The sequence below is a fragment of the Colletotrichum navitas genome, assembly GCF_030913465.1.
Source record: "Colletotrichum navitas strain CBS 125086 chromosome Unknown LY79scaffold_40, whole genome shotgun sequence".
NCBI lineage: Eukaryota > Fungi > Ascomycota > Sordariomycetes > Glomerellales > Glomerellaceae > Colletotrichum > Colletotrichum navitas.
In genome coordinates this window covers 282,135-305,984 of record NW_026850586.1, presented here as the reverse complement: position 1 = coordinate 305,984, position 23,850 = coordinate 282,135, and the positions used below count along the sequence as shown (strand labels likewise).

The window sequence follows — 23,850 nt, the reverse complement described above, 5'->3', positions numbered from 1 at the left end:
TCGTTGCCTCCAAGACCTTGAGATGATTGGCGTCGGCCTACCGTTTCACGATTACCAGTTCTACACGAAAAACATGGGGATCAAATAGGACGCTGGATGCCATCCCTGTGCGCGTTACTAACTCGGGACAGGGGTAGCCGTCGGACCATGCCCACGGGTACGACTGGTACTGAGTGGTGAGTAAATTTAGCTGTAAAATGCCAGCTGTATATATACTGAATATGCTGGCATCTTTCTTTATATGAGGGTTTGAATCTGTACTCAGTAGGGAGAAAAGGGCACTCACACGTACGAGTGAGTGCATGTCTCTAGCTTACATAAAACATCTGCCAATGTTAAGAGGGATAGCAGTCGCTATGAGATATGTTTGGTCATGCAGTCCGTTTCCTGCACCGTTAAACTTGTTCTGAAGGAAGTAGATCTTGTAGTATTGGTGGTAGAGCAGCACCATGCTATTTATTGACCCCTAATATTCAAGTCATCCTCAAAATGACACAGCATATCTCTTTGTCAAAAGAGCAAGATTCAACGTTGCATACGACAAAGGCGGCGGCATATGCTTGCATTTCATCGTTACTATGTTTCCCTAATTCGAATCTGATACATCTGGTTCCTACAAGCGATCTAAAACTGTGCCTGTTATATAAATGGCCCTTAATGTTTCACCTCTTGTCATTCCTCTCTAGGACTGCGCAACTGAGACGTAGAACCTTCAACGCCTCAACGCCATCCAGCCTTCGAATCGATTCTTGGATCGCGGTGTGAGCAGCCGCCTCGCGACACGCCGTGTTCGCCTCAACGCTGTTCCACCCAACGAAAGCTGAAAAGACCGACCCGATCTTTCCTCCGCCTATTCCGTACACGGGAAAGTCATTCTCTACCCCCCACCCGTAGCTGATTGCGGTGACGTCGGCGTGCTGACCGAAACCCTTGTTCAGAATCTCACGAAGCTCAGTCGTGACCTTGTCATCTGAAGAGATGTCCGAAGGGCAGTACACGAGAAACACATCAGTCACGCCAGACTTCAGTGCTTCCTGGAGAGACGGCGTGGCGGTGATGTGCTTGGTGTATTCGCCGTGGGTCAAGACCTTTCCAAAGTCCTCCTGGACGTCTCCGCCAACTCTGTCATTCTTAGCTGAGAATGGTGGGTCGTTTGAAGGTACCGGCTTGTATTTCTTTTTGGCTGACTCACGTTTTGGCAAACTTCTCGTGTTGTTCGAGAGAGTCCCAGTCGAAGAAGCTGTACACCTTGGACGGCTCGTCGAGATCCACACTCAGATAAATCCGGTGAGGGCCTCCTGGCGCAGCATTCAACTTCCTGTAGATTCCCATGTAAATCTTCCCCTCTGGTGTCGATTCGTCCATGATGTTCAGGCCGGGCTTAATGCCACAGCAGCCTATTTCGGTCACGGACATTGCTGAGTGGATAGGCTTGGTTTGCAGGATTGGCCGACGAGATTAGAACAGGCAAGTTGTCGAAACTTGGTAGTTAATATCACTGAGCTTATGAATTGGTCGAGGAAAAAGTCTCAATGTTGTGTTGAACGGGCATTTGTCGTTTTGATAATTGATCGGTGCCTAGATCGACTCGTAAGCACTCACAGACCACTGCTATCATCACACGGATAAGATGTAGATCTTGTTTTGGGCGGATGCCTATAGCTTTTTTCCTCTTCTATTCTATTTCTAATGGATTAAAAAATTCCATACGTGATCAATTTGATTAATCTAGGCCGCGATTTAAGCGTGGGAGAGCTGCTTATCTTCGATGGCTCCCGGTGACGTAGCATGCTTACGATTATCTCCATGACATTGTGTTTGTGAAAAGAAACAAGGCAAGAAAATCGACTAAGAAACCAGGTTTTCAGTTTTGTATTGGACAAGCAACATGCACCACACGTCTGCAACGCCGCTGTTAAAGTTGTCAGGTTGATTAACTTACACGGTTGAACTCGACGTCTTGACCACTGCCTGTCTGTATTACATCATTGTCTATTTGACTGTAATACACTATCGCATATATGTCAATATGTTTGGTAGCCATTGAGATACCCTTCCCCTTTTCATATATATAGACCACAAAAAACGTGAAGGTCATGCATGCCGTCTATACGTTACGAATATTTCGAAAGATATTGCACGCGCAAGCATGGCTCGTCTTTTGAGCAGTCCATCTATCTCTCCAGTAGTTTTAGTTCAGTAATTATGATATCCGCCGCTTTCTCTCCTAATAGCAGCGCTGCGTTATAGGTATTAGCAGCTACTTGGCGAGGGGGCACACTCAAGTCCGCAATCTTGAGCCCAGATACTCCATGGACATTGAGGTTGAGATCAACTGCAATGCTGTGCATTAGCGAGATGAATCTAGTTTTGAGATCCAAGGCAACGACGTACCAACACCGTTCTCCTCCCGTGGCGCCATCTTGCATGTCCCCAGCGGATGCCTCGAGGTTCCTATATTCTCACGTATATACTGCACGATGGCAGCGTCGTCGTCGGCCGAGTACTCTATGGCGTCGGTAACTGGTCCCTCTGCTAGCCCAATCACGGCAGCACTCGATGTATTAGCAAAGTAGGGGTGTCCGGATGCTAGCTCGCCCCTGAAGATTGACATTCGTCGTGCGATCGATCTCTGGGTCTTGTACCCCCAGATGTGGCTCTTGAGGTCAATGTCATTCTCGTCAAGCAGCCAGCCAGACTCGAAATCGTAGGCATCGTCGACAACGGGGCCGGTGATGTGGATGTGACCCCTTGCATACGGATAAGTGACCCAAGGTGCGGTGGTAACGTACTCGGCGTCGTCGGGGAGGGCATCAGGGTCGCCAAAGTAGGCATTGAAGAGCCCCATGATCATGAGAGGACGGTTCGGCGAATCTTTAAAGTCCTTATCCCAAGCAGCTTGAAACTCTGGCCCAATGGCTGAAACGTCCGCAGGCGATGGCCTGAGCTTGCTGGAGGCGTCATGGCCGTTCCATCCCAATTGCTTGTCGTCCGATGCAATCATGGCCTCCACGTCTCTCCCCCGGTCATTCCGTACCATGCCGTTTATAGTCTCGTTTGGCCCGAGATTTGTGCGGTAGACATAGCCTACAAAGTGATGGTCTATCGAAAAGTCTGTAAGCAAGGTTCATATTGTTCATCATGAGAGACTTGTCCTGCCTTGAAAATCGTTGCCTACCCCAAGAAGACTCTCGACAACAGGCACTCCCGCTTTTTCAAGCACCTCGGGATCTCCAACCCCGGACCTCTCAAGAAGAAGCGGCGTGCCGAATGAGCCGGCTGACGCAATAACAAGCTTCCTGGCCTTGACAGTCTTGGTACTGTTGTCGCGACCACTCTGGGCGAAATTTGGGTTCGCACGCATCTCTATTCCGACAGCGCGCTTTTTTTCTCCCTCAAAAAGGACTCGAAGGACCTGAGTCTCAACCAGCACATGCAGGTTCGGATACTCGCCGCTCTGCAAGAGCGGGTATAGGTAGCGGTGTGCCACATCCTGACGCCGGCCATCTTCGGGCGATACGTATCGGTACCACGGCCCTGAACCATTGTTAGAGTGCAGGCTTTGCAAATCTTCAATTTCGGCGAAACCAGCGTCAACGGCGCCGTCAATCCATCCTCTTTCGGCCCGGGGTGCTTCGTGTGTTCCTTTGGACACCTGAATTGGCCCATTGTAGCCATGCGTCGATTCGTTGTTCGTTGCTCCATGGTAGGTTTCCACCTTGGCTACCTGTTAGCTGGAAAAGCGCAACGGAAGAAGAGTCCTCACCTTTTGAATGAACGGCAAGAGGTCGTCCGCACTCCATCCTGGAGTGTTCCAGGAGTCAAAGTCATCCCACTGCCCTCTGGTGTATACCATCCAGTTGATGGCGGAGCCGCCGCCCAGTGTTCCCCCAGTCTCGACTACTGGCTCTCGATTGGCAAGCTGAGGGGACTTTTTGGCTTTCCAGAAGAGGGCCGTCTTGGAGTCTGGTAAGGTATTTCTCTCAAACAGCGCGGGATAGATGACGTTAGTCACGTTGTAACTGTCCTGACCCTGCTCGACGACAAGAATCGAAAGGCTTGGGTCGGTTTCGGCCAGCCTCGAGGCAACAATGCTCCCAGATGTGCCGCCTGTTGTGGGAATGAGTTCGGATGTTGAGCGACAGATGTCATCAAGACTTACCTCCGGCGATTATGACGTCTACTTCAGTCAGAGCGTTAGGAAGCTCCGTGATGACCCCCTTAGAAACGGTTGCCATTGTCAAGACACCCGTTAAGGCGCTCATAAGCTTCATCAAGCCCATGCTGAAAGTTGAAACCGAAAATCAGCGTCAAACAGAAATCAACTGTTGAACACAAAGAGGGATTCTCTCACTGGCAGAGGCGTTGTATTTAGAGTCATGGCAAACTTAACAAGGCCTGTTAGTCTGCCTGAACCCCGCTACTGAGAGCAGAAAACTGGATAGCAGGCACTTTGGCTGGAGAACGGATTCAGCATCATGACGGAACGCATAGGCGGGGGCTGCATCCACCGTTGCATGGGGCGTCTTGGCCCCTTGGCAATCTCTGTGGAGTACGTTTACAAATCGGGTTCATCGCTTGCATTTTGCAGCAAGAGAGTGTGCAGCTTGTTAGCTCACGTTGATCGTCGGTCAGCGTAACAACGTATCCCCGTTATGGACTAAAGAGCCACCCAGTTCAGTCCAAGCGAACAAATGGTAGTAGTGAGGGCATGGGTTGCGTTCCTTCAAGCTGTTTCGCAGAAATAGGTTTACCGATTCCTCCAGTAGAAATACGGAAAGAAGTCCAGGGCATCTATCTGCCTTGTATAAGTCTGTACAGTGTTATCACTAATGCAGTCCCAGGTCAACATTTTGGATAAAACGTAGCATTCAGAGAGTTTATCGTCCAGGTACCCGACTAAGTTACACTTTCTTATCGCTCATAACTCAAATACCCTGCGTATGCACTACCCTTACATCTGCACCACTAGCACTACCACTTTCTTCCTACTTTTACTACCTATATTACTAGGCCTATAGGTAAATAACTTATATATAGCATAATATAAAGTAAAAAGATTTTTTTAGAACTTTTTTTAGCTTACTAAGCTTTTTATATAAGTAATAAATAAAGTTAATTCTTAAAATAAAAGTATTTATGTTATAGGACAAGTGCCTTATATAGTAGATAGACAGGTAGGACATAGGATTACCCTGTTAGTATATGTCTAGGTATATGCCTAGGGGTATATATCCTATTACCTATTTCCTCTTATAAAGAAGAGTAACCTTAATAGATAACTTACACTAATACCTAGCTCTTGTCTTATATTATTTATTTAGCTCTTTATTATTATTTACCTTATTTTACTACTTTATATTATATTTTACTTTATACTATATTACTTTATATTACCTATTATAGTCTTACTCCTCTTATTAAATCTATAATAGCTAGTAGAAAGGCTATATTAAGTAGTAGTATAACTATCTTAATCTATACCTTTAAATTTTTTTTTACTAAGATATAGTAAAGATACTTTTCTACTTTAATAAGAATTAGCTTATAAAAATAGTATACTAAGGCTAGTATAGCTAGGCTAAATTACTAATATATAGTGTATATATATATAGCTTTAGTAAAATCTAAATTATAAAGTTACTATTCTCTACTATAAGCCTTTATAATAATATATATACCCTTATATTTATAGAATTTAATAGTAATAGACTATTCTATAGGATAATAAACTAGTAAAAAAGGTTTAAACTAGATAGTAGTAATATAGTTAATCTATATTAGATAAGATTAAATATCTAGATAGTAAAAAGAATTATTAAGAATATAAGAGAGTATCTAGACCTATATATATAGCTTTATATAGAAGCTATAGATATCTTACTATTTATACTAACTTATAAACCTCTTAGTTATTAAGAAACCTAGTTATACTAGAAAAATATATAACTAAGTAGTACTAAATACCCCTAAAAAATCCTCTTAATAAACTAACTTAAATAAAGATATTATAATAAGTAAGGCCTTACCTAAAGTAAAAATATTTTACTAGATAGTATATTACTAAAGTAAATAAAAGGTATAGTAATATTATAGTAATTACTAAAAGGTAAAGACTAGAAATTATAGGCCTACTAGGCTTTATACTAGCCTACTAGTAGATTTACTAGAAAAGTAGACTACTAGTTTATCTTTAATAACACTTATACTTTATACTAGGTTAATTCTTAGCTAGTATAAGTAACTACCTATATAGCCTAGACCTACTAAGGTTTTAGCCTATATAGGCCTAGATAGTATAAGCCTTTTACTTATCTTATAAAGTATATTAATAACCTTTACTATTAAGTAAATAATATATATACTACCTATTACCTAAGGACTACTAGTAGTATACTTATTCCCTAGGGAACTACCTAGGTAGACTACTAAGTACTACTTACCTCTTATATACTTAACACTATTAGACTTAATAGTTAGTAGGCTTAAGCTTATAAGACTACTACCTCTAAGTTAACTAGTAATTAACCTTATATAGTAAAGATAAGCGCTAGCCTTAATAATACCTTTACTATAGGCCTAATACTACTAATAGATATAAATAAGTTTATAGTAGCCTTCTTTTATACTATAGTAGCCTAGATATAGTAGGCTAAGACCTTATTAGGTTCTATAACTAGCCTAGGTTATATACTAGCCTAGATATACCTAATAATAATAGTTAGATATTTTAGCTAAATATAGACACTAAATATTACTTACTTAACCTTATCTTTTATAACTACTATATAATATATTACTATAAGTAAAGTTATAGATCTAAGTAGTTAAGGTAGTATATCTAGATAAACTATCCTTATAGTGTTTTAGTTAATAGTTTAATAATATCTTATAGTTAAGTATATAACTAGTAAGAATTTTAACTTATAACTAGAGAATAATACTAGCTAAAGAATAAAGGTAGTTATATATTACTAGATATCTTAAGGAATATTTTAGCTTATCCTTATTAATATAGAGAAGTAGTTTAAGGAGAACTACTTTACTATTAAGAAAGTTAATAAGTAAATAATATTTATACCTTTACCTAATCTTACTTTAAATACACTAAGGCTTAGGTAACTAAACCTAGTGCTAATAGCTAATAAGGTTCTATAATAACTTTACCTTTAACTTTAGTAATTCTTTATAAACCTAGGAATATAACTCTTAGATATATATATTATACTTATAAAGAATAACACTAAGTACTATAAGATATAGTACCTAGATTATATTATAACCTAGTGTATATTAATAATACTACTAACTAGAATAATATAGTTAGTAATATAGTACTATAGGAAGTACACTAGGATATTAGGATCTAATATAGACACCTATAAGGACCTTATATAGTAGACCCCTCTAATATAGAGGAGAAGAATACTACTTTATAAGGATCCTATAATAATAATAATAGGCGCTTAAGAAACTACTACCTATATAATAATAGTCCTTAAGGAAACTATAGAGAATACTAGAACTATAGTAACTATTAATAAGACACTAAGGACTAATATAACTACTAAGATAACTTAGACTACTATAAGTATAACTAGTAGCCTTAGTAAAAAATAAATAAAGAGGTAGTTAAAGATAATAAGTAAAATATACTTACTAATCTAATAAAAAAATAAAGTCTAATTTATCTAGAATATAATAAAGATATAGATACCTATATTAATAAGCTTATTAAAGATAAGTATATACTTAAAGAAACAAAGGAATTTCCCTAATCCTAGGCAGTAATATAAACTTTATCTTAATACTAAAGGACCTAGGACTATAAGTAATAGAGAAGCTAAGATAGTTACTAAAGATCCTAAAGACCCTAAGGACCTATACCCTAATAAGATAAGGTTAAAAGGTACCTTAAGTAAGCTATTAAGGTATATAAGAAAAAGACCTAAGGAGGTCCTAGATAAAAAGCTAACTACTAATAATACTATAAACTTTACTTTTAAGCTAGTAAAGTTATTAAGGCTATTATAAAGCCTAATAAAAAAGAAGTTACTATAAGTGTACTTACCTTTAAATTAAAGCCTAGGTAAATAAGGACTTAGAGGACTACTTAGTGTATATTAACACTAGTGTATTAGTAATTCTTACTAAATATAACTAGGTAAAAAGATTTATAAAGAACCTAAGATTTTCTTTTACTAAGCTATATAAAGTAAAAGCTATAAGATTATTATTTATATTAATAAAGGATATTACCTTTAATATATACTTTATTAAAATAGTAAAAGGCACTAAAATAAAGGTCTATATAATAATTATAGTAAAGTAGTTAAAAAACTTTAGCCTACTTACTACTTAGTATACCTTTTATAATAACTATAGTATAGTAGTAGATTTTAATAAGAAATAGGTAAAGCTTAGGTTAGCCTATAATATAATAATCCTAGTAATAGTAAAGAATTACTTCCTTATTATAAGAAGAGTTATAGCCTAATATATAGTAATAATATTACTAGATTTAGTCTACTACCTCCTTATTAACTTTATTAACCTCCCTAAGAAATATAATAAAGAAAGTAACTTATATAAATATTAGGTATACTTAACTAATAGATTTACCTTTAATATAATATTAGATTTATTAACCCCTAAGGTAATACTAGTCTATAATAATATAGGTAGACTAATTACTATTAGAAGAGTATAAAGGTAGTATAAATCTCCTAGTATATAAGAGGAAGTCTATATAGCTTATTATAGAGAAAGCACTAGATATAATTACTTATAGTAATATAGTAAACTTCCTTAATATTACTAATAAGTTCTTTAATAGTAAAAGTAAGACTACTATAATAGTAGACACTAGTAATAAATTAATAAACCTACTATTACTAGCTAAAGAGGTACCTAGATATAGGATAATAAAACCTAACTTTTACCTTATAATAACTAACTACTATAGAGTAAAGATCTATATAGATAATCCTAAGTATATAGAGAAGCTAAAGACTATACTAATAAATATTATATTTACTATAACTATAGGTTAATACTTATACTAGACAAGATAAGATAAAGATTAAGCTACTTAATAGATAGTAAAACTAGAAATAGAATATTTATATATTTCCTTAGTCTTAAGGATATAGAGCTCTTAATAAATAAAATAACTAGTAATATAAGATTAGTAAAATTAGTTAGTAATAACGCCTAGTAGTACTAGCTTACCTCTTTTTATAGTATAAAAACTATAAGGATAAGATAAAATATAAAGGTATATAGTTACTAATATAAGGCCTTTAATAAGTAGGCTACACTAGACGTTTATCTTTACTTAACTAGAGGACATTATATAAGGACTTTAAGGTAAAAAGAGATAATAATATTTAATACCTTAGGGTTCTTTTACTAGCTAGAGTATATTTACCTTATAGAGACTATATAGTAATAATAAGCCTATAAGGCTTAAATACTTTAATATAGTACTTATAGGCTTTAAGAACTTACTAGTGTACACCTAGTGCTTTATAGACTATATCTTCTTTAAATATTACTACTTTATAAAGGTATATATTAATAATATTATAATTTTTAGTAACTTTAATAAGACTACCTCTAGTACCTAGAGATAGTCCTATAAATTCTTAATAAATACTATATCTATATTAGTATAAGAAATTATTTATTAGCTTTTATTTATAAAGCTTCTTAGTTATATAGTTAATAGTAATAGTATATATAAAATAGATAACTATATCTAAGCCTTTAGCTAACTAGCTTTCTATATAGCCTTTAGACCTTAAGATATATCTTAGTATAAGTAGTTAGTTATAAATAAGATACTATAGTTTAATATAATTATAGATCTACTTTACTAAAGAAAGTAAAACTTAATAAATAATTATAGAAGAAGAATACACTAAAACCTAGAATAACTTATTAGTATAAAGTAAAAATTATTACTAAGGAGACCTTTAACCCTATAGCTAAAGAACTTAATATATAGAAGACCTTATAAGAGAAACTCTATAATTAGGCTATATATTATTACTATAACCCTAAGAAGCTACTTTTTTTAAGATTAATATATATATTAATAGCTTTAGGCTTATAGTGTTCTAACTTAACTATAACTAGATAAAAGAAAATACCTAGAATTAATATATTAAATAACTATATTAACCTTATTCTTTTTCTCTTATAGACTATAACCTAGGTAAAAAAACGTTTTAGTATAACTAAGGCTAAAGTAGTAGCTATTATATAGGCTATTAAGAAGCTTTAAAACTTATCTAGTTAAATAGATATAAGGTTAATATTCTTATAGACTATATAGCTATAAAGGTATTATTACTTATATATTATTATAATAATAGACCTTAATAAGGCTAACTTATGTCTTACTAAACTATAACTACCTTTCTAATTTTAGCTTTAAATCTTTATATCCTAGGCAAGCTTAATATAGTACTAGATATACTATCCTAACTCCTAGTTACCTAACTTAACCTTATAAAGTATTTTCTATATAAGGATAAGCTTATAGATATTAATAATAAAGACAAGGTTAAAGATATAGTAATAGTATAGTATATAAGTAATAAACCTCTAAGCCTAGGAAGGCTACTATAATAATAGTATAGATTAATAATAAGTTTATAAAGAGTATTATTATAGGCTACTAGAATAATAAAAATTTAAGGACTTAAGGGTAGATTATATAAATATAAAAAATAATTATAAATATATTACCTTAGATAAAGTAAAAAAAATTAATAACTTTTATAAATAATAGTACTAGCCTTATATAGCTATACTACTATAGGAGATTAACTTAGGGATTAATTTTTATATAGCCTTAGATAGTATATATAGACTTTATATCCTAAAACCCCTTATAGAAAAAGTGTTTACCTTTACTTATAATAAGAAGTTTTACTTTAGGTGTAATAGAATACTTACTAAGCTTTAAAGCTTCTATATCCCTAGAAAAGTAAAGTTAGTAAAAGCTTATATTATCTACTACCTAGTATACTAGGGCAACTAATAGATTACTAGAAGGCTATAGGATCCCTTTAACTTATTATAACACCTAGTGTACCTTACTATACTATCTCTATAGACTTTATTATAGATATACTAGAAGTCTTAACCTAAGGTAGCTTTTAGACTATACTTAACTTCTATATATTTAATAGCCTTTATACTATAACCTATAAGTTTAGTAAAAAAATCTTACTTATCCTAGGATATATAAGGTATAAGGCTTACTACTAGGCCTAGGTATTACTTTAAACGCTTATAATATATAACTAAGGACTACTAATAGTAATTATTAGTAACTATAACCCTAAGTTTATTTTATAATATAGGTAGAGATATTTAATGCCTTTAAAGTATAACTACTTATATTTATAGTGTACTATCCTTAGACTAATAGTTAGAGTAAAAGAACTAACTAAATAGTTAAGATTACTATATACTTTTATATATATACTAACCCTAATATCTATAGACTAATATTTTATAGCTTTATAGTACTTACTTAATAACTTATTAGTATTATAGTAGGTTACTTACTAAATAAGGTTATTCTTAGATTTTACCTTAGGATAATACTAAAGTATATTAGTAAAAATAGACTTTTATTAAAGTCTCTTAATATCTTATACTAAATATACTAAGTAAAGGCACTAGCTCTTATTAATATAGTAGAGGTAATAAGAAAAGAATAATATAATTATTACTATTACCTTATAAAGCTTAATATTAAAGATAAGGTTTTCTTTTAACTTAGTAAAGGCTATTTATTACTAAGTAAGCCTAAGTAGAAATAGTCTTTTAGTATACTAGACCTTTCTATATTACTATATAGTTAGGCTAAAAGCCTATAAACTTAACCTACTACTACACTAGAAGGTCTACCTAGTAGTATTAACTATATAGCTATAGAAAGCACTAACTAGTAATAACCTTTTTAAAAGGAGTAATTACCCCTAGAGCTAGTAAAAGTAATAGTATAAAGGAATTTAAAGTTAAGAAGATTATAGACTATAGAGTTAACTAGTAAAAGAACTACCTATTAGTTAAGTATCTTATTAAGTAAAAGAGGTACTTACTAGTATTTAATATATAGGAACTTATAAGAACCTTATGCCTAATGCTAGTAATATTATAACTAACTTTAAGAAGGCTAACCTTATTAATTAGGTAGTAAAGTATATAAAGAAATAAAGCTAAAAGCCTATATTAGTAGACTTCTTATAGACACTACTATAGTTAGCACTAAAATAGTTATAATACTTTATAATAACGTAGAAAGAAACTTAGCCTTATACCTTATTCTTAATAATAACCTTATTTCTTAATTTTCTTTTAATAAAATAATAATAACTTAAAGATAATTAACACTTTCTTTTATTAAAATATATAGTTATATAGTAAACAACAAGAATATTTATATAGCTTAATATCTTAAAAATAATAAAAGAAGCTTTTACCTAAAATAACTAACTATACCTTCTTTACCTATAGTTACTAATAATAATAATAGGATAAATTAACCTACTTACCTATAACTATAGTTTTCTTATTTTTAACTTACTAAACCTACTACTTTCTTATTACTATTACTAACTTTATATATTACTATAGTTATTAACTATAACCTATTAATATTCTTATAGTAATAATATATCTCTTTTCTATATTCTTTTTCTCTTTCTCCTATAAACTTCTACCTCTTAAATAGGAAAAAAAATAAGCTACTATAAGCACCCTAATTTAATTTAGCCTTATCCTAGGTAATAATAATCCCTTAAACCTAGACACTATTAACCTTAACTAGTACCTTAATAAGGATAACCTTCTCTATATTACTAGCCTTAAGGTAAATTAGCCTAATAAGTAAACCTATTAGCCTAATAAGGTTACTACTGCCCTAGCTAATAAGCCTAGATCTATTCTTAAGCTATCTTTTATAGCTATTAACTAACTAGCCTTTTAGTCCTAGGATAAGGAAGAGGCTACTAAGAATAATAATAATATTAATAAGAATAATAATAATAATAATAAAGGTATAAACTCTAATGTCTTTAGTATTAAGAGTAATAATATTTCTTTGCCTAAGGATATAATAAAGGACACTAATAAGGCTATAAAATATATTAAATAGTAAAAGCCTTTACTTAAGAACTATAAGTAATAAAGATAGCTTATTTTTAATAAAATCTAGTAGTAACTCTAAGATAAAGCTACTACTATAAGAAAACCTTTAACACTATAAAAGTAGCTATAAAGCTTACTAAGGAAATAAGAAAGTATAATAATATAGGAGAATTAAAGAAGCCTACTACTATATATAAGAAGTTAATAGTAATTACTACCCTAGAGGAGATTAATAACTATACAAGGGAAATAACTAAGCTATTTAGTTATAAACCTATTAATAAGTAAGTCCTTAAATAAATCTAAGCCTATAAGGCTAATACTAAAGCTACTACTACTAAGGAAGCTAATAATACTAATAACTAGGTATATAAACCTTATACTTTATAAAGTAAAAAGGCTATAGCTTAAAGCTAGCTATCTTTACTTATAAAGAGGCCTTCTGTTACTTAAAGGACACTTTCTATAAGAGTAGTAATAAATAGCTCTATAAGGAGACTATAGCTTAAGTTAAAGCCTTTTATACTTAGTAATAAGGTAGCTTTATAGTGTTATAGTAATTATTACTTATATTAGATATATACTTCTGTTATAAAATTACTACCTTAATAAACACTATCTTAACTAAGTATAAAAAGAGTAAGCCTTATATAGGTAATATTCTTAGCTATACTACACTTATTAGCTTTACCTTCCTTTATTAACCTAGCTAATCTAATTTAAAGGTTATAAGTATACTTCTTCTAATCTAATGTCTTAAAAAGATCTTTATCTTAGAGATTTATTACTTTAACTAGCTAAGAAAGTAGCTATATACTATTACTAAGCTTAAGGAGAATATTACTAAGCTAGCTAATATAGTTAATAGCTATAAAGGTAATATTAATAAATATAACGCTAAGGCTAATATAGCTACTAAACTTACTAAGGATATTATAAAAAAAACTAACACCTTTAATATAAATATTAATAATATTATAAAGAACTTTTATAAAAAGGCTAATAAAGTATATAAGTAAAAGAAGTACCTTAAAGAACTTAAGAAGTAGGTAGACTAAATAAATACTAAAGTTATACTCTTTAATAAAAGTCTAATAACCTTAACACACTAACTACTTTTAAGGGTAGCCTATTTAAGGAGTTAATAGACAAGGTTAACTAAATAGCTACTAAGCTTAATAGATAAAAGGCTATAGTTAACCTTTAGGTCCTAGCTACTTAGCCTAAGGTTACTGCCTTAATAACCTAGGGTAACTAAGCTAATAAATACTACTATAATACTAATAATAATAACTTAGCCTAGGCGCTACTAAAGACTAAATAATCTTAATAGAACTTTAGAGATAATAAGTAATAGGGTTATTATATAAGAAGAAAAGTAATTCTTATACTTTATATTTATATATACTACTATTTAGTATATTTTCTTAGTAAAAGAGGATAAAGTCCTTTAGAGAGAGAGCACTTATTATAAGACAAGTGCCTTATATAGTAAATAGATAGGTAGAATATAGGATTACCTTATTAGTATATATCTAGGTATATACCTAGGGGTATATATTTTATTACCTATTTCTTCTTATAAGAAAAAGTAACCTTAATAGATAACCTATACTAATACTTAGCTTTTATCCTATGTTATTTATTTAGCTCTTTATTATTATTTGCCTTGTTTTACTGCTTTACTGTTATACTTTACCTTTGCACTATATTACTTTATATTACCTATTGTAGCCTTACTCCTCCTGTTAGATCTACAACAGCTAGTAGGAAAGCTATATTAATTTATTAAAAAATAAAATATAAATTAGTATAAGTAGCTAAAAAACTATATAAAAATATAGTAAAATACTAAAGTAATTATATTACTATAAAAGTATATTATTAAGCTTATAAAGATTAAATAATAGTCTATATATATAATAATAGCTTTAGTATTATAATAAAACTACTATACTTTTAAGTATTTACTAGTTTTTTATATTATATACTATAAATATAAGTTAGTAAAGTATATTATAAGAATCTACTTAAAACGTAGTATAGTATAATATATATCTTAAGTTATATAACTTATAATATTATTATTAAAAGATTTTTTAAAAGTAAAGTATAACTATTACTACTTTAACTTAGTATTATAGTTCTATTATTATATAGTATAGTAAACCTTCTATATACTAAGTAGTATATTAGTACTATAGTATATAGTATAAGTAAAAAAAAATTTATCTCTTATATATAGCTAGATATTCTAAAAATTATATTTTTTTAGTTTTATACTCTATATAAAAAGTAAGTAAATTTATATATAGTAGCTATATATACTATATATAGAACTCTTATATATATATAAGCTATAATAAAGCTTATACTATATTTTATAGATTTTTAGCTTTACTATATAAGTATTTATTAAGATTTCTAGAGTTTTAGAAAATACTAAGATTTTCTTAGTAAAAAAGAATCCTTAAGTATTTACTACTAGTACTTAGTTATATAAAGGTCTAAAAATAGTATATATATATAAGAAAATACTAATAGAACTAAAGTATTTTATAAGATTTTTTTCTTAAATTTTATAGCTTAACTATAGTAGATTCCTAAGGCTAGAAAACATAGTGTATTTTGGTGGGAATCCACTGTTTTGGAGTGGTGCAAATGTGGGGGTGGTGCATACGCAGGGTATTTGAGTTAGAGGTTCGCCATGTTTCTTTCGAGTTTGAAGTCGTTCACCAGCCTGGCAATCTAAACTTAAGGAGCGGCCCCTGCAATCAAAGTTATTCCAGCGGTAGCAATTACAGCACCGGCCGCCAGCCTGCTGTGCCGCGAGAGATCAATCCACCAGAGCCAAAGTCCAGACAAGAGAACGAAAGACTTCTAATTTTCGCCCAAGGTGCCCTCAAGCCCGGAGGCCTTGAAGTGGAGAGTGAAGCTGTGGCCCGGTTTCCATCGACTGTTGTCTGCCATGAAAGCTACAATATCCTCGCCGTCGCTCTTGAAGCCCTCCTGTGGTAGCATGCTTGAGTTGCCGGTGCCAGATTTAGGGCCAGACCTTCGAACCAGTTTCCGATGGAATGCCTTTCTAAGCGCCTTCACCTCGGCGTCAGTAGTTTTTTTCCCATTCCAAGCAATGCTCGTTTCCTTCAACAATCAAGACCAAGTTGATGAAATAAGGTTGGAAGGGAGACATGTGGCATTTCATGGTGATCTTGGTACCTGAGGTTTGAGTGGGCAAAGGAGAGGGTAGCTTGACTTCGAGGAAATTGTGGCCGAAGTATGTACCGACCTTCCCGCGTGCGGTCGGGAAAACCCCAGTAGTGAGACTTTCTCCGTTCAACATCTTCATAGTGAAGGACGAGGAGTACCAGTGCATGTCGACGAGGATGATGCAGGGTGTGTCATAGTCGGGGGACATGACTGTGTAGACTTTCTCTCGTCCCAGTCTGCCATGAACGAGGTGAACTATGGGCGGAAGCTGTGGAACAGAGGTCGAAGGCGCATACAAGGTGGGAGCAAGGCCGTCACTTGTGGGTGCTTGGTCATGAGAGACCTCTTCTGCCCCCGTGGCTGTGGGGGACTTGGTGATTGCAGTGGATACAGGGTGTATCTCCATTACGCTTCGATATCTGAGGTGCAAGTGATGGTGGGTTCGATAGAAGTGAAATCAGAACTGGCTCTCAAGTTCAAGGCTGGTTCAATTGTAGAGAACAAGTACGAGGTCCAGAGCAAAGAAAAGATGTAGGAAAGTCTATAGGTGTTGATATGTGATAGGTGGGGTCGGTGGTGCTGAGGCGAAGGACGGCTGTCAAGCAATATGACAATGTGTGATGTTGGAAGGTGGAAGATGGAAGAATGGGAATCGAACTGCGAGGCGCACAGATGGTTTTTCCTTGGCCAAGAACTAATTACCGAAGGTAGGCATAGATGACAGCAGGCACGGATGCTGTAACCATTCACCTGGGATTCAGGAGCTGCTGTCTTCGTTTTGACAGATCCATGAAGTGGCTCCTTTGGAAGAAGAAGAAGGCGGCATCGTGGCAATAAAGAAATGCGTGGGCAGGCGGTTGGGGAACCAGACCACGACTTTCTGTCTAGTCCGGACTGGAGGACCGCTGCTCTCACGATGCACAAATTAAACAATCATCAAGGTCAGAGAAGTGTTCAACAAGTGCCATCTCTGCTCTCCAGGCCTTCCCAGCCTCTCAGCCATTTGAAGTGGCATCTCATTGTTCTAATTCCAGTCTTCTAGGTCCTCAATCTGAAAGATAATATGCGCATTTAACTGAAATCTGAAATCATCATTCGTATAACTTTCTGACATAACATTTTCGAAGTCCGGCCCCTGTATCTCCACTCCTCCTCAGGCTTTTAGCCGTAGAGCACGTTGCTGTGAAGGATATCAGTACAGATGCATGGTACAGCAGATGGATAGCAGAAATCACTACTGGTACCATCCATGAACTTTTCCACTTTTCAAGTCATTGCGAACTCCGGACCCTGGTACTTGAGCATCAATCCGTGGCGTTGAAGAAAGGATGATAGCGTACATGGACTTTATGATGCAGATAAACCCCTCACCTTGATCATTCGATATGCAAGGGATTGTTGGCTGTAGGCCATAGCAGTATACACGGATGCAACCCCCCCTCTGAGAGGGGTTATGTCGTTCCCAATCGGACTCGGTGGCAAGATCATCGTGGGTAAAAACTGCAAGCCCTTGAAGACAACCCCGCTGTGGGCTCGGTACAAAGCAAACAGTGATATTCATGTGCCGGGCAAAGTACGAGTACTAATATTCGTACATCAGAATACGAGACACGCCCTGGAGGTGCAACCTCATAGCGGTAGAAGCATAAACCCAACGAGCCCATCTATTTGCGGCTCGGATGAACGCCAGCCAGCACTACACATGGTATTTGACACATGATCAAGTAAGCCCAGTATACGGCGCGACCCCATGCCTTCAGCTGAAAGTGGGCAAGAGGATAAGCAGGCCACGGCTTCAGTTCCAGAACTAATCGATGTACACAAAGGTTGTGTTTATCTTGCAGATACATGCTTTTTTCAGTTGCTACTAAGTTGGGTATTAAGACGTTCTCCATTCTTTTCTTTCATAGACCGCAATAAAAGTTTCAACTTCAAAGAGCAGACACATGATTATAAAACAAGAACTTGAGGAACTGCTGCTGTTTTGCGCCTCGGACAAAAGTTCTTTCTCACAGGAGGTGCAAAACAATTGACCAGCCTGGGGGTCGAACCCAGAATCTCCTGATTATGACCTTGAGTTTCCTTTTCAATCGTAGTCAGACGCCTTGCCATTGGGCCAACCGGCCAGTGATTCATGATTGGCTGCGTCACTCAACAGGCTATGTTTGGCTCTCCACTCAGTTTCTGCCAAGATCCTTGATCCCGTTACTCGTTGATTCACGGGTAACGAACGAGTATCGACCATTTGAGATGTATTGTGGTCATTCATCATACTGCTTATAGCTCTATTCATTTCAAGATATCTGTCTTATTTGAAACGTCCCCATGGTCATTGCATTTCAATCATTAGAACCCAACTCTCTCAAGTACAAATCCAAACTTGAACTCTCCGACATGCACCTTGAGGTCCTCACGAACGTTGGGGCCGCAAGCAGCGGTACCAACACCGGCAACGCGAGCGTCCAATCGAAGGAGCGTCGCATCTTCCTCCACGAGGTCGCATGGGTGCGCGGCATTCTGCACCGTCTCGGAAGTGTACCGGCTGACCTGGAAACTGAACTGACGCCACTCTTCCTCGGACCAGACAGCAGCATCAGCCGGAGTGGCACGAAGGCCGCGGCCGTGATCCTCCGTCAGCTTGACGTAGCGAGTCTCCATGTGGTTACCGCCCTCTTGGGGTACCTCGTAGTGCTGGTGCAGCTCCGGCACGGTGGCACTGAAGACGCCAAGGTGCTGGCTGGACTTCTTGTCTGGGTAGGATTCGCCGGGGCCGAGGGCAAGATACTTGACGTTATCGAGCGATTTAGGAAGACGCAGGTTGAGACCCACGCGAGGGATGTGTGTGGGCTTGATGCCGCGGGGCTTCAGCTCAACTGCAACCGTAAGCCGACCAGTAGCCTCGATGGTGTAGGTCGTGGTGGTTTCCCACCCCCAGTCGAGAACACGAGGAGACAGGTAAGTGTTGGTGATGACCTCAACCTTATCAGTCGACTCGTTGATCTTGAGCGACCGGAGCTGACTGTCAAAGGCATTGACGCCGAAGCGAACCCAGTAAGGCTCGTCATTGGGCTTGTCATTGTCGGTGGGGGCGCGCCAAAAGTTAGGAATGATGGCAGCACCGGTGGAAGCGTCCTTCTCGAGGAGAGGAATGCCTGCAGCCGTCCAGGAAGTGAGGTAGCCGCGGGCAGTGTCAAAGGCGATGGCAAAGTCAGAGCCGGAAACAGTTGCCTTGGCGCGGGACCTTTCGACCTGCAGCTTGGAGGTGAGGGTGCTAGTGGCCAGTTTGGGAGCAGCGGGCACACCGGACAGCTTGTGTTGAATCCAGGCAATCTCGTGGCCGAGCTCGGCCCAGTTGGTGGACTCCCTAAGGCCAAAAGTCACAGTGAGGTAGACCTCTTTGTCGGACTTGATGTTCGCGAGGCTTGAGGGGAGATCAACCTTAACGGTCTCGCCGGCGGCGACCTTGGGAATATCAATGCTACCCGAGGCGAGAAGGGCGGATCTGTTTCAATTGTTGTCAGTGTCATCTTCCTTGAACTTGATTCACAAACAGGTAGACTCACTTTTCGCCCAGCTCCTCAACCTTGTAGGTGGAAGTGAGGTGGTCGACGCCGACAAAGTCGTACTTGTTCTTCACCACCAGCTGGTTGCCCTCAACAGATAGCTGTAGAGGCTGGTAGGCCTTCTTGAGCTCAACCAAGCCAGGAGTAGGGTCATGGGTGCTGTGAAGGAGACCGTCCATGACGAAGGTGCCGTCGTGAGGGCGTTCGCCAAAGTCCCCGCCATAGGCGTAGTAGCCCTTACCGTCGGCATCTTCCTTCCAGATACCGTGGTTTGCCCATTCCCAAATGTAGCCGCCTTGAAGGCGGGGGTACTTTTCGAAAACCTCGATATAGTCATCGAGGCCACCAGGGCCATTGCCCATGGCGTGGCCGTACTCGCAGAGGATAACGGGCTTGTCAAAGCTTCCATCTTCTTTCACGCCCTCAGTCTCGACCAGGTTGCTCAGGCGGTCAATAGGGGGGTACATGTAGGAGTACATGTCTGCAGTCTCAGCCTTGACATCGCCCTCGTAGTGGACTGGGCGACCAGAGTCAAACTTCCTGGCATACTCGTCCATGGCCTTGTGGTTTTGGCCGTAGAAAGCTTCGTTACCGAGCGACCACATGATGATACTCGTGTGGTTCTTGTCACGCTGAACCATTTGGACCATGCGGTCGAGGTAGGCCTCACGCCACTCGGGGTTTTCGCTGGTGTACTTGCCCGCCAGCGGGAAGGTTACAGCCTTGCGCTCTTCGTAATCCGCCGCCTCGTCGACATCTTGTGGGCGTGCAACGGCATCGTAGAAACCATGGCACTCAAGATCGGCCTCGTCCATGACCCACAGACCGAGCTCGTCGGCGAGCTCGAAGACACGGGGGTGAGGAGGGTAGTGCGAGCACCGCAGGGAGTTGATGTTGTGGTTCTTCATGATGAGGAGGTCGCGCTTGGCGTACTCGAGAGGGACGGCGCGGCCAAAACGAGCATGGTGCTCATGTCTGTTTACACCTCTGATGCGGATGGGCACACCGTTCACAGTGATAAGGCCGTTCTTCCTCTCGACCTTGCGGAAGCCGACGTTTTGGTAGATGGAGTGGGAGCCGAGGGTGATATCGACTCGGTAGAGGTAGGGTGTCTCGGCCGTCCACTTCTTGGGGTTTGTAACTGGAATGCTAAGGTCGACTTTTGTGTCGCTGGAGGTAACCTCTGCCTCCTTGGTGGCAATCACGGCGCCGCCGTTTTTGCCAAGTTCGCTAAGAGTGAGCTTGACAGTGCCCTTTTCGGCAGTCTTGATGTCGACAGTCGCGAGGAGGGTAGCATCTTCATATTTCTCGTCCAAGTCGGTGCGGAGGAACCAATCCTCGATTCTGGTGGCCTCGGGAACGGCAAGGAGGGTGACGTCGCGGAAGATACCTGCGAACAAGTGGTTAGCAGACGCCCAACGGGTAGATGTCTTGACTTCCACTCACCGGAAAGCCACCATTGATCCTGATCCTCGATGTATGTTGCGTCAGACCATTGGTAAACTCTGACAAAGAGCTCGTTTGGGCCGTCCTTCTTCAGAATGCCTGTGACATCGAACTCGGACGGGTTTCGGGACCCTTGCGCGAACCCAATGAGCACGCCGTTGACCCAGATGTGGTATGCAGAGTCGACACCGTCAAATCTCAGGCGCAACTGCGACTTCGCGTCCCACGTCGAGGGGACGTAAAATGTGCGTTTATAGGTACCCGTAGGGTTCTCGCTGGGCACGTACGGAGGGCTCACAGGAATGGGGAACTGAGTGTTGGTATACCACGGGTATCCGTGTCCCTGAAGCTGCCAGTGACCTGGAACGTTGATAGTGCCCCATTCATCGCCCTTCTCTTCCGGCAAAGGCGCCTCCTCGGGAGTACCAGCCATGTGGAAGTCCCAGACGCCATTGAGCAGCAGCGACGTCTCAGGAATGAAGTATGCTCGAGCAGGCAGGGTGTTGCGTCGGAAGACGGAGGGGTTCTCATAATCATGAACTCCCTCCTTTGCCTGGAGGGACAAGCTTTGGGGGGCCATGGCAACGATTCGAAGGAGGGGGGGAGCAACGTGTTGAGGCACAGATTGGAGTCGAGGAAGGGGGAAAGGGAGTGAGAGTGAAGAGGAGAGAGATAGAGAGGAGGAGGGAGCTAGAATTCAATGGGACGACATATGGCCACCAAGGCCTAGTCGTTATTTATTTGCGCACAACGCTCCAGGCGGAGTAATGTGCCGGGTGCAACACCGAGACAAAGACCAGACAGTCCCCACGGCGAGCTCCCGTTTTCTCGTGAGACCAAGTTGCCCCCGCTATATGACGAGCGAGCGTGGGGCAAACACTGGACTTTCCTCGGGGTAGATTCGAGTCAGGTCGTATCGGTGTACGACGACCCCAAGTTGATCCCTGTTCTCCTCGACTCCATCCGAGAAGGAGCTTAGACTTGCCCGATGTTGAGTGGCTCTGATTGGGTCCGGGGAAGCCGGAGCCGGCCCCGCACCACTATCTGGGCTGGAACTGTTGCAACACCTGATATACCATCTTGGAATGATGGGAGACTCACTTTCTCCGTGTTTATTACCCCATATTGAAATGTCTACACCCCGGCTAATGTTGGCTGATAATTGCGTACGAGCCCGTGCTGTTGGTTCACGGTTGGCCAATCCGGCGCGTCAACCCAGATTCCCTCGTTTCTTTCTGCCTTGTACCGCTTGGATATCCTTTCTCAAGGCCCCTCAACGCGGGGCGGGGCTACCTTATCTTGTGGTGGGCTTGCGGTCCTGCGACTAGAACACGCAGGCGGGTTGCGTTATCACCCTCCAGTCTTTCATCTCCATCGATGGAACCTATCCAGTTTTCTTATCCCTCCATTGTTCCACTTTTCCGCTGGTCCTGACCTCTTGGGTCCCCTTGGATTGAGCGGTCGCGTTTGCGTACAGCTAACCGCTGTGTCGATATAGAAACCTTCTATGACGTTGAGTATTACGCATGACACTCACACTGCGTTTTCTTGTTGTGCATAATTGTAATTGATCCAAACCTAGTTACCTAATGATGGACAGATTGGCTTACCTCGGCGGCAGATGGGATCGAAATCTTCATCCGTGTTGTGAGTGTCACTAACACTGGTACTTGCATTCAGGCAAGACATAGGATGTTCCTTCGCGGACCTCTTCATAGTCCGACTGACCCCATCTTGGTTTCACGCAGTTCCTCGCTAGGCGACTCTTAATCTGTTTCGCGTCTGCCTCTGCTATATTTCACTGAGCTCCAACCTGCGCAATTTTTTCAGGAGTTGTCAAGGAACTCAAACTGGACAGTCTACCCAAATTTCTGCTCCTTCTGTTTCGCCACGACAATGTTATACTTTTACATCATCTTCACTCTCTGGGACATATTTGACGCCGTTATTATCGTAAGCTTCCGGATGTGGCATCAGAGCTGTTAAGCACACCGAGCCCTGTCAAGAAAACCTTGAAGCCCAAACCAGATGAGACCGTCTTGAGCGTCATGCAAGTTGGCTGCGGCGGATATGGGCCGTCTAGATAAGTTTCGGCACCGGGCCGCGTTTAGCGGTAATTATGGGGCGTGCCCGGGCCGGGTCACGGATCAATCACCGGTCTTTACCTGCACCTTGTCTCAGTAATCTCAAGACAAGCGACTACCACGCGAATCCTTTACAAACAGAAAGTCTCTTCCTGGACAGAATGCCATGTAGCACCCGTGGCAGCGTTCTCGGTAGGCATGACAAATGGGGTAAATTGGCGTGGCACGATTTTGCTGCTGCTGCTGCTGCTGCTGCTGCTGCAGAAATCGGCAGACTCTACAGAATATCACACCAACATGAGCAATAACGCCTGCCTTTTCGAATCCCCGACTTTCTTAGAGTAGCGGACCCAGGTTGATGTTTCATACACAGAAAA

At 38.7% G+C, this 23,850-nt stretch overlaps 4 protein-coding genes and 1 non-coding gene across 5 annotated transcripts; all 5 read right to left on the bottom strand.

Annotated features, from left to right (window-relative positions):
• Positions 1 to 580: 580 nt before the first annotated feature.
• Positions 581 to 1,663, bottom strand: LY79DRAFT_704509 (uncharacterized protein). The gene is made up of 2 exons (XM_060564982.1): positions 1,193 to 1,663; positions 581 to 1,122 (listed from the first exon to the last, which is right to left on the bottom strand). Exons 1-2 carry the CDS (start codon positions 1,414 to 1,416, stop codon positions 663 to 665), a joined length of 684 nt encoding a protein of 227 aa, XP_060412928.1. The 5' UTR covers positions 1,417 to 1,663; the 3' UTR covers positions 581 to 662.
• A 349-nt stretch (positions 1,664 to 2,012) lies between these two features.
• LY79DRAFT_689578 (GMC oxidoreductase) lies at positions 2,013 to 4,283 on the bottom strand (the record flags this gene model as incomplete). The annotated part of the gene is made up of 5 exons (XM_060564717.1): positions 2,013 to 2,335; positions 2,395 to 3,102; positions 3,160 to 3,718; positions 3,767 to 4,110; positions 4,163 to 4,283. The coding sequence occupies 5 exons, from the start codon at positions 4,281 to 4,283 to the stop codon at positions 2,175 to 2,177; spliced, it is 1,893 nt and encodes a 630-aa protein (XP_060412927.1). The 3' UTR covers positions 2,013 to 2,174.
• Positions 4,284 to 16,050: 11,767 nt separating this feature from the next.
• Positions 16,051 to 16,786, bottom strand: LY79DRAFT_591217 (uncharacterized protein; the record flags this gene model as incomplete). The annotated part of the gene is made up of 2 exons (XM_060561248.1): positions 16,051 to 16,269; positions 16,322 to 16,786. 2 exons carry the CDS (start codon positions 16,784 to 16,786, stop codon positions 16,051 to 16,053), a joined length of 684 nt encoding a protein of 227 aa, XP_060412926.1.
• A 1,624-nt stretch (positions 16,787 to 18,410) lies between these two features.
• LY79DRAFT_t165 lies at positions 18,411 to 18,506 on the bottom strand. The gene has a single exon. It is a non-coding gene; the product is annotated as a tRNA-Arg (tRNA).
• A 26-nt stretch (positions 18,507 to 18,532) lies between these two features.
• On the bottom strand, positions 18,533 to 22,311 carry LY79DRAFT_557658 (family 2 glycosyl hydrolase). The gene is made up of 3 exons (XM_060558109.1): positions 21,390 to 22,311; positions 19,944 to 21,333; positions 18,533 to 19,882 (listed from the first exon to the last, which is right to left on the bottom strand). Exons 1-3 carry the CDS (start codon positions 21,967 to 21,969, stop codon positions 18,727 to 18,729), a joined length of 3,126 nt encoding a protein of 1,041 aa, XP_060412925.1. The 5' UTR covers positions 21,970 to 22,311; the 3' UTR covers positions 18,533 to 18,726.
• Between the last annotated feature and the right edge of the window lie 1,539 nt (positions 22,312 to 23,850).